At 38.1% G+C, this 13,757-nt stretch overlaps 1 protein-coding gene across 7 annotated transcripts in view; it reads right to left on the reverse strand.

Moving 5' to 3' along the window:
• Window positions 1-4,806: 4,806 nt before the first annotated feature.
• Window positions 4,807-13,757, reverse strand: part of LOC111254490 (matrix metalloproteinase-14-like) — a 28,558-nt gene continuing 19,607 nt past the window's right edge. For 5 of the 7 annotated variants that reach the window (XM_086974056.1, XM_086974054.1, XM_086974059.1 and 2 more), the window contains 10 exons: window positions 12,109-12,389; window positions 11,232-11,289; window positions 10,753-10,839; window positions 10,169-10,304; window positions 9,215-9,385; window positions 8,531-8,716; window positions 8,079-8,248; window positions 7,729-7,905; window positions 7,453-7,534; window positions 4,807-7,084 (listed from right to left, as the gene is read on the reverse strand). In XM_086974056.1, the coding sequence (XP_086830182.1) occupies window positions 6,864-7,084; window positions 7,453-7,534; window positions 7,729-7,905; window positions 8,079-8,248; window positions 8,531-8,716; window positions 9,215-9,385; window positions 10,169-10,304; window positions 10,753-10,839; window positions 11,232-11,289; window positions 12,109-12,389 (1,569 nt within the window). In that variant the 3' untranslated portion in view covers window positions 4,807-6,863. Of the gene's footprint in view, window positions 7,085-7,452; window positions 7,535-7,728; window positions 7,906-8,078; window positions 8,249-8,530; window positions 8,717-9,214; window positions 9,386-10,168; window positions 10,305-10,752; window positions 10,840-11,231; window positions 11,290-12,108; window positions 12,390-12,607; window positions 12,748-13,757 lie in introns of all 7 variants that reach the window. The other 2 variants (XR_002675049.2, XM_086974057.1) reach the window with 2 other exon arrangements.

A 13,757-nucleotide genomic window follows, 5' to 3' on the forward strand; every position in this document is an offset into this window, starting at 1 on the left:
AGTGATTTAGGCCACACAATGGAAAAAGTCTTCACTGAGTTTAGTGGTAGATTTTCTCTTTCCTGTGGAACCGGTCGTTTTCAATAGCGTTAAGCAAGTTTTGACCCATATTGAGCCTCCCTTCTCTATATTAAAAAAAGAAAATAAAAATAAACACCTAAAATAAATCAGAAAAAAGATTTTTCAAACAATTAAACGTTCACTGACTTCTTAGACGCTTGCGAAAGTTTCGTAATATACTGCACAAATTGTTTCATAAACATATGATTGCCTTTGTTTTCGGGCCAAACCTCGTAGCCAATATTTGGACAGATTACGTTAAAAGTGTACAGCGGTAAGTATTAGGGAAGACCAAAATGATTTAAGCTTATAAGCTAGCAAGTTAATAACTCGCAAGGCCTACCATGTAGATAATAATAATAACTAGCCAATGTTTCGATTCGTTTGAAAGCGCTTGTTATTATTATTTAGACTTGATTGATTTTATGTTGACACTATGTGAGATATCGTGTCGGATCAGTGTGTCTATATCATCAGCTTTGTTTGTTGCCGTTCGCCTGCTAATTTCCTATCTGTTGGTGAATTAAACCTTCATGTGAAGATTAATATTTACATCACAGATCCTTAACGATCCAGAAATTGGATACGATAGAACGACTTAGTCGTAAATGTTGTCTCTTTTTGTTTACTCCGTTGCCTCATATATAATCGCTTTTACATTCGATGGCAAACGTGTACCGTACGAGTGATGTAAGAATGACTTGCCGTTTTGGAACATTACGGCAACGTATAGAACCGGACGGCTGAACTACAGACGTTAAATGAAATCGATGGGAATTAAGTTGAATCATTATATATATGTTATAAAGTCACGATGAAAATTAAACACGATAAAAGACAATTGTCAGCTCCACAATCATGCAAACTGTGAATTGTAGTAATGTCGAAATTAGGCAAACGATTACCAAGTAATATTATAGCAACAATATTAATTCAGCAAGCGATTCGGTTCCGTCTCGATCATACTATGTTTGTAAAGTTACCGGACAGGGGTAAAACGGGGGGATAAAGGTAAAAGGTTCGACAAACGAAAAAAGTTCGCCAACACATCAACGACCGTAGACAAATGCCGCGACGTCAGAGACAATTCGCAAGAGAAACAAAAGCTAACTGAAATCGGAAGAAAAAGGACTAACAATTAAACCTAACAAAACCGGTAATAAGTGTAGACAAATAACGATTCGGCCCGTCCTCGTAAGCCCCGTTTACTATACGGCAATGCCACAGCAGAATTGACCGTACGATTACTTGATAAAGCCTCAAGTTATTCACATAAATTAAAAAAAAAATCACATGAATTCGAAGGATTACAAAGACTCAAATCCCCACAATGACGATGGTGGTACCTTTTGCGATGGTTAAATGCTGATTAGGACTAACGAAAAATGTAGTGCTTGCACAAAATTGATACATTTTTTAATTGCCATCTATGACAATCATGCGCAATTTTCATAGAAGTTTGATGTACAACTCTAGATTAACCTGCCACAAATATTACGAATATCACATATACTTCTGCTTTTCCGTTCGCCCGTTCACCCTGGGTTACCTTTTAACTTTTTTGCTCTGGTAGGTTATAATCAGGTGCCTAGTCACAAATATTACTTTTATTATTTTAGGGCGGACATGAAGGAAGCAATCACATAGAAAAAAATCAAATATTGTAAGATGCGTTTATTTCGGACTGATCATGGCTCCATATTCAAAATCTAAGTCTGATGCTTTAAAGTGAAGCGGACAACTTTTGACTGAGTCTAAAATCACCTCAAATGAGCTCGGCAGACGCTAAGGTTTTTCTACTTTGTGTACAAAAATATTTAAGGAAATTGAAAAAAAAAGAGGGGTATCAAAGCTGTTGTACGAACAAGATCTATAATGAATTAAGCAATCGCGTAGACTATCCTGGATTCTAGGTCTTTTCTTCGATAAACAAATATTGCCTTTAAGGCCTAAGGTTTTGGGTGAAATTCTTCAACAACTTACGGAACAAAAAAGCTGTTATGTAAATCGTTGATAAAAAAAAAAAAAGAAAAAAAAAACACAGAATCTGAAAGGTTTTACATAATTCAGCACCAAAAGCAGACTTGAACTTAAAACGAAAAGCCAGAGGACTGATCTCAATAAAACCCCTGCTTTAATCGTATACAGTAATTTGTAATGCTACTGACGGTGCTAGAATTGTACTCAACGTACACTTAGTACTCAACGACGCTGTTCAGCTAGACGTTTTAATAGTATGCCATCTATATGCTGTGTTTACTTGGGACCCTTCTGGTTGACCAGTTTGGCAGATGTTGTCGGTTTTTCGCCATGGAATCAGCGGCTTCAGTTGATTTTGTTCCGCCTTTCTTTAACGCGTTACATCCTCTATTTCTTTTGATTTATCATTAAAACTTACCGAGTACTTTCAATCGAGCGTTTCCTTCCATATTCTATTAAAACCTTCTCAGTATTCAGGCTGACGGCGTCCCCTCCTCTTCCGAATGTACGTTCTTATGCACATATCGTCGTCGTATTCGTGGAATAATTTGGTCTTTTTTGTATTGTACTCGTACCTGGAACGGATCGCTACAAAAAAAAAGAGGGAACAATCGAATATCTTTTCGTTTATGCTAAAAGACGTTAAATGTAATGATCCCCTTTAGGAAAGTATAAATGAACAGAATTACATTTACAGAAGTGTATCTATTCTGGACGCACCAGTCCATATATAATATATATATATGTGTGTGTGTGTGTGTGTGTGTGTGTGTGTGTACGTGTTTCTGTATTGATAGGCCATTCATGACACGGCATTGTAGCTACGCGTAATGTTCGTGTCGTGTTTTGTCGAAGCTTCAAGCCGATAGAGTCACAGTCATTTATTCAACATAGATTTTGCTTACTAGGAAGTACAAATGGGGGGAACATCACTTTAAATTCGAGAAAGATAAAAAAAAAAACTGTAGATCGATGATGCTATCATCAGCAAATGTCATCGGGTATTTTCTTATTTTTTTTTCAAGCTTTGCTTTGGTATATTGTAGGTGTTATCGTAATCGGTATTCCGTTTTTCAATTACCATTGTTTACTTCTGTGTTTATTAAATAGAAATACTCTTCGCTTCTGCCAGCTTCTTGGCATCTTTCCTTCGGCAAATATGTGGTTAAAAACTATTGCGTTCATTACACCTTCTGTTGTCCGATCTAGCCGATGTGCAATGTTTTGTTTCATCTCTACGACGGCTCTTCCAGGTACTGCTTACATTTACGAACGCCATAATCTCGGTGCTCATTCGCGAAAGGCAATATTTCTTTAGCTTCGTTTATCTCGATTATATATATGCACGAGCTTTTTGCACGTGCGGGAAAAGTAATTCCTGGCATTAATGGCTATTCAATATCGTAACTTTTTACAGCTTCAACTTGAAACTTAAACCCCTAATGTTCTTTAACCTTCTTAAATCAGCAAATACATTTTAATAGTGTATAGCATCAAGCGCTATTCGTAAACGTAAATTTGCCAGAATGCACTATATACAAAAAATATTACCAGTATTACAGTTTGGACTTATAGAAGGTTAAAAACCCCTAAAAATGCGCGAGCTCAAAACGGCCAAAAGGTTCAAAGGGGTAAGAAATGCACACCTCGGTAAGGTGGAGCAAAATCATTGTAAAAATGCAGTAACATGTCGTATTTAGATGGTATTCTAATTTTTTCAAGCTGATAAAACAGTGATAACGCGTAGTGTCGATTCTCGTGTCACCGATTGAGACTGACTGACTCATTGTTGAATTCGGCCTGGTTTGTACGAATATTTCACGAAGCACAACAAGCCCGAACGGATTGCTCTGTACCTTTATACTAGGTTACAAATCGATACGAGCCTTGAGCAGATCGATTTTTGAGGAACAGACACCTATAGGAGACGCAGTTCCTGAGTCTACTTATTTATCGTGATCACTGTCTTGTTCTGCTGTTCCCTTCAAATGTTCTATCGCTAACTGGATCCAATAGACGTATCGGATTATATCCAGATCTGTACACTAATCTGTAACGCTTCCATTCAAAGTGAAATCCATTTTTTGTATATCGCAGACGAACTTAAAATTGGTATGAGAGATAACAAAACAGTCAGAAAGAGCGATGCGTGCTTTCGTTACGTGAGATTAATATTGGCCTCGTTTTGCTAAATCCTCTTACTATTTACATGTATCTTATTTTAGCAGCGGAGCTTTCTCTGTCAGTATTCAGGAAATATAATTTCCTGGGTAATCTGTAGCTTATATTCAAATATATTTTGTTTAGATTCAAATATTGTTTACAGAAAAATTGACGGACAGCAAGCCATACCAATCTGCCGCTTCGCAGCCTTCCGACGACGACGATCAAGAGATAGCTCTGTATTTAGAATTACTAAACGATTTCCCAGTCAGCCTCTAGCATAACCAAAATAGGCCAAGCAATATGGAGTAATTTAGGATGCAATAGGTGTATAATCAATATAGCGCTATTACAAAGTAATTAATTTAAATTCAGTGAAATTTTCGGCTGAGGCCGAATGTTCAACTTCAGTGTTCTCCTAGGCTTACCGTTGCAATTGAACTATTCTGATTATGGACGATGCTAACAATTCAATGTGATTCCATTGTTGATGACTAAAGCTAGCCACTGGCATCATGGCTGTACGTATAGCGTAACTGTCTCTCTAAAGATCTAAATTAGAAAATATAGGACACGATTTATAGCCTTAAATACAAAAATGTGTCTAGTTCCCGTTCATTTTCGTTTTATTGATTCTTCATTGTTTATCATAGTCACTACCGAGGATCAGCGTATCTTATTAACATAGTATATTATTTTTTTGCTCTTGTAATTTTACCGCTGCTTGCAATGGAACATGATTTATTTACTTCTGTATAGATTCCAATATAATCTCTCACGTCCTTTAAAATTATGGATTATATCACCACGTCATCAACAGAACGGACATCTTCGACGCGTTTAAAATGAACCCATTACACTACGAGATTTCAACAGTTGATGTTTGTCGTTGTGTCAGGAGACGCGGTCCTAGCATCACATGTTATCTAGTCCTATTTCTTAGGCAGTCAAGTACACATTGTGCCCGACACAATATCTGACCATGTCCATCTGTGTAAGTAAATACTTTCCACTCATGTTAGAAAGTTACAGGCTTCAAGCACTTTAATGTGATACAATCATTATGAAATGATATGATCATTTTAGTTTCACAGGCAGACATGGCGGCAACAGCGTACTCGTACGGTGACGTGTAGATAAGCTGACAGTGAGTTATTTATTTCTTGGCTATCGAACACGGCGTACTTCATCTACGTCATTTCACGCTTATACCTCCTATCTTAGTAAACATTTATACGTATGTTAACTTAGCCTAAAGCCACTGGCACGGTGATCAGTCGAGAGCGGAAACCTACAGCGGTTATTTTGAATTTACACTTGAATTTATTTGGATAGAGGAATAGCCGTTTGAAGCAGCGTGTTAGGTTTCTCCTCGCTGAAAATCTCAGATTTACTCTTTTTTTTTTTTCTTTTTTTTGTTAAGCCTTGTGTTTCGTCAATATATCTTATTACTGGTCGCTTTGACAGCGTCTCGGACAAATGCTTTCGCATTTTAGAAATCTACGTTTATGTGCTGGTAGGTGCGCACTGTTAGAGATCTTGATGGAAATCTGTTTGCACAATTGCCATATGTCATTAGTCAATTTTAAATCGGCGACAGCGGCGCGCAGAGACTTCAGCCCTTAGAAAAAAATTGGCCAGTTTCATATCTGTAGTCTACAGTACAAACATGTACGATAGTACACTGGACATCCGCGAAGTCGGAGAAGTATTTCGAATGTCTCCGTGTGCGTTTTCACACAGAATAGTGCACCCCACAATGAAATTCAGCAAGGGTAACTGTAGCACCTGTGTTAAAACTGTATATAGCCTAAGTTATTATTCATTATATAGATGCAATTATCTATTTGGTAGGCAGTTTACGAGCTGAACAAAATTACTTATCGTTATTAAATTATTTCTCATATACATCACAATCTAACTATGTTATAAGATAAGACCTCATGCTTACAGTAGAAGGAACCACGTAGTAAAAAGGTTTTTGTCCACAAAAATACTCGTTAGAGTTCGGATCGTATCGGAAGTATTTTTTACAACGCTTAGGTAATGCGTGACTTTAGAAATCATATAATTCAATGCAATTATATTAGGAACAACGGGTCGTTTGGCCAAAACGTCATGTGAGAAATACACATTTCAACCAATGTAGAATTACAATATGTGTCCTATAGAGCAAGTTGTAAAACACGTTGTAAAGCCCGTCAAAGATCTAGTCATATTTTACCGTCAGCCCACTATGGAGTCATGTAAACGCCGTGTGTCTTCAGATCCAGCTATCTACCTGTTTGTCGCGTAGCTTTTTTGCATGATAAATTTCTATATAGCCTCGCATCGTTGCCTTGCTAAGTACAGTAGATAATTACGAAGCACTGGAAAGGTCAAAACAGCAGATAAGCATACTTCTCACTTTGTACGTTTTTCCATATATATATATATATATATATATGATTTACAGGTATAAACACACCCCACGCGCATGAGCTCACGACGTTCTGGTTCTACATGTGAAAATCTACGCTCTCGCAATCATTCTTTAGGGCTGCGCGTTGGAACACGTTTAGTCAATGATACGCACTCAAAACGAATTCGATATTGAGAATAAGCTCCAAGCCGAAATCACTATCTTGAGAATTTACGATTGTCTATAGGCAAACTTCGAGTCACCGAGATGTCGACGACTCGTAGAACAGGACACCATTCAATACGGTGGGTAACAGCGCGGCAAGCAATACTGTCAAATATGCAGCTACGCTGGCTCTACTATACGCGTGCCCGTAGCAGCCGAACCAAAATTGTACGATCGATCCGGAGTCATTGAAGATTGACATCCTTTTGTCGTGGAACCGCCAAAAGCGACGTCCTTTGAAGAAGTACGTGGACTCTATAAGCAAAGTAAATAGACGGTAATTAAACTGTCGAAATTTTCGGATACTGTCCGCATATAGGATAGCGGATAACATCATTGTTATATTATTTTGGCAAAGTAAATCATACCTCTTCTCAACGCCATATTCGATGTAAAAGTAACATTGTTTATGTCAGATCGGAGTAAGAAACGGGTAAGGGCGTCTATTGACTTCTGTTATTATTTGCATGCATAGTCGTAATAATGGTCAGTATATTCATTATCTGGGGCTTTGTGGACAATTCGATCTCATGAATCAAACGGATAAAATAGACTGTGTACAGTATTTGTCAATACAAAATGTAATACATTAAACTTTTTTAAATGATAAATTCGAAACTTACGATCGGTCCACGTAAAGGCAGCATCAAGATTTGGAGGAACACCACCCCAGCTTCGTATATGACGCGGATAGTCGGGCTCGACCTACGAAAGGACGTTATATAACGTACGGGCTATATGCATAGAGTTGATCAATTCAACATTCACGTAGTTTATCTAGCCGAAACCAGAATTTTCGCTCTGAGCTCTGGACCAATCAATCCTTTCTGTTAAAGCGAATGAGTCGACAAGCAGAGTTGCAGTAGCAACGCGCCTCTGTTCCGATAAAATTAACTTACCCTTCCATCGTATTCATCGAATCGCCAATACAAGTTTTCGTGAAAGAAGTAGATCTTCTGGTTGTAGCCCCATATAAACGCAGCATCGATCTTACTGATGTTCAAAGGGAGTCCAAGCGAAGAGATCGGAAGAGGGTAACCGGGCTTCAATGTTTGCCCTTGGAAGACATATAACTCCTAGAACGAAGAAACACAAAATCAGTCTTAACATTTCGACTGAAGTTCGTTCGATTGAAGTTAGAGCAAGACTCTATCCCGCGCTTTGTTAAACCGATTTACATAGACAAGCTATCCACTGGAAGTATGACAATAAGAAATTTTAATTTTAACTTATTTTAAGACATCCGTACCCGTCCGATAAAGAAATGAATTTCTCCGCGACGATTTTCGTAGACAGCGTCAACAGTTACGTCCCGTCCCTCCGAAGTTTCCGTAGGAAAGCCACGGAACAGCCGACTCACCTCAAATGCGTGCGAGCTCATTATCTGAAGGTCGTTGTTTAGACGAAAGAAGTATTTACCTGTAGCAGTGATGAATGATTAAATAAAGCTTGCTAGTTACGGAAAAAGGACATCACCTTAGTTCGAGGAAAGCCGTAATGAGATCACGATTCACGAAGGGCTCACGAACTATAAAGGCCGTCAGTGTTATTTTAAAGGGTGATATTTCAACTAATAGTAGTATCCCTAGCAAAGATGAGGACGAAATTAATCGATAAAGCGTGCTTAAGCAACAGTTTCGAATTGTTAAAGTATTATATATTTTTCCTAAGTAAAAATAGATTCTTTTTGCTATCTCGAACCTTTAAAAATAAACGTTTCTCCTCGAATGATTGAAATCGCGTCAATGCTATCCACAGCGCACGGTTCCGGTGGCTGCTCCCTTGGACTGATGAAAACTTCTCCACGTCGCGTCGTCGTTGCCATCAGCGGACGTCGGGTTGTCACATAATAACGTGCTGAAGAATCGACAGCCCGCTCCGGACGACCTATACAAATAATTAAGGCCAGCCAGATAAATCATCATGGAACATATATGTAATGATATTAGATCAAGTAGAGTTGTGATAAAGGTGCCGGTCATCGAAACAGTTGGGTTTTTTTTTCTTAAACTAGCAAATAGACATTGACCGCGTTGGTCTACATACGTTCGTATTCAGCTACGCATCGCATAATTGACTTGGGTTTGCATTTTCAAGTATCAGAAATATAAACAAGAATTCCTTGGGTCAAGAAGATGAGGAGGAGGACCATATGCGATACCTGTCTCGCCAATGAGCTTAGCATGTAAATCAATAATAATAATATTACCTAACACCAGATAACGCAGTACGAGAATAGTAGTTTACCGTTCAATTTTAAAAGCGATTATGATTACTGCAGTGACTAACTGGCGATCATCCCAAATATGTTACAGATGTTTGTAACGAAACTGGCAATAAAAATACCTAGCATGCGTCGCTTAGGTAAGTCTGTTGCCGTCATACCGTATAGATGCTGTATGCCTTGGATATCATCTTGAGGTAGCACAAACGAATTCTCCGTGAAGTGTGGACTATCCTGGTACCAAGGGTACATAAGCGATGAAGGCTCAGATACGTGAGCCAAACCCATCGAATGGCCGAACTCATGGGCACCGGCAACAAATAGTTCCACCCCTAAACAAAACCAGAATTAGAACATGCATGGTAACATTGTCTTTGAAGGTAGTCTAGCGAAAGGACAATTTTGAAAAATATAAACGGTAGTTAGAGCTCAATGAACGTGTGTTTTCATTTCGATTCTGTTACTGAAGGAAGCTCTCCTATTTATAAGGTGTTTATTCAATTTTCTACCATAGTCATCATTATCACCATCAAAAAACCAACAACAAAAGATCACAGATTTCCCCTGACGGTGGACGTTAGCTTGCGACAACGTCCACACTCTCGAAAGATCAATAAGACTAAAAATACAAAAGGTTAACATAAACGGCAAAGGATTTTAATTTCTTGGCATCGATATAAAGTAGATATTATGTTGGCTCTTGACTGTCACTTGTGCTTTCAAAACAGATATAAAGTTGACGCTATAATATGAAAGATATTGTTTACCTAAGATTGGTATAGGTTTTGGGAGGATTCGACAAAAACGTGGTAGAAAAAAATTGTGAAGTCAGACGATGCTACGAAATTAAGTTACTTTCATCTCTAGACGGGAACAGAGAGCTTTGTGGGTGTCTATTTTATGCAATGTAATGCGTAAAAATGAATCAGTAATTTATAACAACAGAAACCATGCAGACCAAATATAACCAATATTCCAAAATATGACATGCTAACCATCCTTCGCTTTACAATAATAATAGGTAGTAATAATAATAGCAATTATCCAAAAATGATTGATCAATTCTTTGAAACGTGTTAGCGACAAAAGTGTAACCCTGCTGTTTTAAAATTTACCCAGAGTCGCCATATTGCCTCCCCAATTCTCGTCGGCGTCGAAGTGTACGTCACCTCCAATATCGTTGCCAGGAAAATAGGCGTGTGCCAGAACCATTCCCGGGCCGTCGAATGGGTACGCATCGCCATGGCGCCCCTGCGGATCAGCCCACAAATATAGAGCAACAAAAACAATGGAAGCTAAATTGAATCGGGCTATTTTTACTTGCCTCCGCGAACTCTGAATGGGTTGGGAGGTTCGTTTGCCTCGGACGGGATTTGCCTAATATAGTTTATTCTCAGAAATGTCGCCTCCCGGACCGCACAAGTTTTTTTTTGTGTTGATCTAAGGGCTTAAGCGTGTCCAAGTCAACAATCAGAAGTGCAAAGAGGAAATTTACCGTCTAACTTTGTAGACCAAAGGTAGAACTGAATTCGTTGTTTAGGACAACGAGTTCTTCTACACGTGCGATAAGATGAGCGGTTTGCGACGTGGAAATGATACGATATTTGGTAAGTCATATAAGTGCATCGTTGCTACTTCCACGGTTTTCGAATACGTATTCCTTCTATTCGTAAGTTAGCTTGGGTAATGTGATTTTTACCTTCAAGAACTTGACGAGAATATCAGCTTTTACGTCCCGAGTCTCCGTGAATACGAGTCGTGAATGCCTTGACCATACATTAATTGCCTGTTGGCAATTAACGCGAGCGAAAGGAGAAATATTGAACTAGCGGTCTCAGTACCATATCTAACACGTGAGATATTACGTCTCAAAGGTAATGGGTTCTGAATTTTACGGTATTGATATTGGGTAAATCTCGTCTATTACTGCCTATAATATCTTGAAATTCGTTGAAATGAACTCTATTCAGTACGCATGTAATTGTAACGTAATTGGAGTTTCTTTTAATTCTCGCTTTTGTCGCATCCTTAGCCATGATAATCTTATATGTAAAATCACTTCTGCACTATATAACGTACACTATATGACGCAAATCATTTATTATTAAGTATCATCCTGTATGTGAGCCGTCGGCTAATATTCTATATATTTGATCATAAAAATGTACTAATTTCTACCTTTCCGATTTTTTGTCGCACGAAGTTGACATCCAAATTTGATGGCCAATCGGTTATACTGAAATGTAGATCATGTAGCAAAAAATAACTACAAACCCATAATTATTTTTATACAACGGAATAATCCTTCGAACCTACCGCATCTATCGGAAGTGATCCTAGGACAGAAGTAACTTTTCTTTACACATTTCACACATAATATTTAGATGCGGCCTTTTCGGATGGTTTATAACCGCCACGTAGCAGGGTCCTAATTGCTTGGGAATCCCTATTCTCTATCTCATATATCTCACGAGAAACTTGGCCTTGCTTTTTTTTACCAAACTTTCAATTACTAATCAAGCATAGAGCAAATACATGAACCTTTTGTTTTTCTGCTCCTTGTTTACAGCACACCTGTCCGACCCGTTTGCATTTACAGCATAAACCGTTTGTTATTTTCGCTTTCCATCGAAAGATACGTCATGAATACAATTATCTTTTTATCGACGGTGTGAAAAGGCATCGTGTGAGGCGAACTTCTCAAAACAGAATGTAGAAAACACGGTAATAATGGCGGTGTCTGGAATCGTGAAAGGCCCGATATTTTTTATGTTTTTTAATTAACGTAGCAAACTGCCTCGTTCAGCTGGACGAAAATTTTGAAACGACTAAAAGCGTTGGGGTGACAGGTTTCAACGGACGACCTTATAGTGTATGAGCAGCTCTTGTGACAAACATGATCACTCTTTTATCTAGGAGAAAAAAAGTCACAGCAGAATTAGCTAGGGTAGTCTCTTCTTACACTGACACTAAGCAAAGTCTATCAGCGGCGGTGATCAACGATATGTTATTGCATTATTAGCCCTGCTAGGATTAGGTAGATCGTGCCTCTTACCTATAGGTGAGGTTCATTTTTGACCAAGGATCACCGTGTACAATATATCGCTTTCTCCGTTTGACGCTTTCACGACCCCAATCAATATCACTCATACCGCATCTAGGTCGCGCCATCCGAGCTATTGTGGCCGCGTCCGCTTTCCCGGTGACTGGTAGATTCGCGAACCTTTGAAAGCGACGGATGGCGCGCGACAATGAATCTTCTGCTGAGTAGATATTGGACACGAAGGACCGCGCCGAAAAATCGTTATTTATATAGCCGAAACGTCGCAGATAGTTCTGAAAAGAAGAGAAAAAAATATGGCATTTTCAATTAACTCTTCTATTATTTATTCTATTATTAGTCGTTAAATTGACTACATCGATTTACTAAAAGCAATAGCTTTTACTGAAAGGTTATTTTAATTGCTTTTATAGGGAAAGACATATACAAAACTGCACGGGGGTGCTATGAATATTTAGGTCTAATATCAACGTATTTATATCTGCGTACGAACATTTCTCTAAGAACAGCCTGTGAGATGTTACAAATTGTCCTTGTATTATGCACTATTTTTGATTTTATCATCAAAATTGTAGCAAAAAATAAGTGCTTCCGCTGGGATGATTTTCGATATGGGTTCGCCGGTTGTGTCCGCTTCATGGGCAATACATGCAAAACATGAACAAATGTGACCTCGAAGTGGTTATTACAAAAAAAAAAAAACGAACGGAAAATAGTACAAATGAATCAGCTGGCGACATCAGTATATGACAACCCGAATAATTATAAATTGTGCCTACGTTCGCCAATGACCAATCAATATGTATATGTAAGTAAGCAGTTAAAACATCTAATCAGAAATTATCAGCTTCTTCGGCCATATTTCAATCAGTAATGTTTTCTCTTTTCGAGTTTACCTCATTCTATTGATACTCGTATTATGCGCGTCGGTAGTTAGAACCAGCGACGCCCTGAGCTTTAAATCTTTTTAAGCTCGTTTTAGTTTTGAATCAAAACAAATTTCAATTCAACTACGAGCCTATATTTTTGTTACCCAAAAAACCATTAATAATAATAATAATAAAATATTCATGTACAATTGAGCAGTAGCCAGTGTTTTAGTGAATGATACTAGTCGTACTATTTCCTTTTTAATTTGTTATTTGCAAAACATCGTTTCCGTTGGTCTAGTGAACCACCACGTTCCGATTCTTACTAATACTATGTACACTCTGTGATTGTTTGTTATAAGATTGACCAATCTCTGTTATCGTCAAACATTCACTTTCAATTTCAATGAGAATTCGTTCTTTGCTTACTGCTCTATCATCGGGACCCTTTTATTGGATAAACTACTCTGTCACCTTACGCGCCGCAATGCCTATTTATAGGAGTTCCATATTGGCGTCAAATCATGGTTTCTGTATTTCAATAGCTTTCTCAGCATAACCCTATTGTAGTTTCAGGCTGGCGAGCACGAATAATCTCTATAATCGGTGTTTTATGTAAGACATTCAATGGAGAATCGATGCCACAGTAAAAACCTATAAAAAAAAGCGTTATTCCTCTCCAGTGGGACGTAATACCTATAGTATTCGCTGTACTCTTGAATGGCAAACTGTTAATGTTGAAATAACAAATGCCTTTTTAATCAAACACAAAAT

Source organism: Varroa destructor, unplaced genomic scaffold, assembly GCF_002443255.2.
Source record: "Varroa destructor unplaced genomic scaffold, Vdes_3.0 BEIS01000007.1, whole genome shotgun sequence".
Taxonomy (NCBI): domain Eukaryota; kingdom Metazoa; phylum Arthropoda; class Arachnida; order Mesostigmata; family Varroidae; genus Varroa; species Varroa destructor.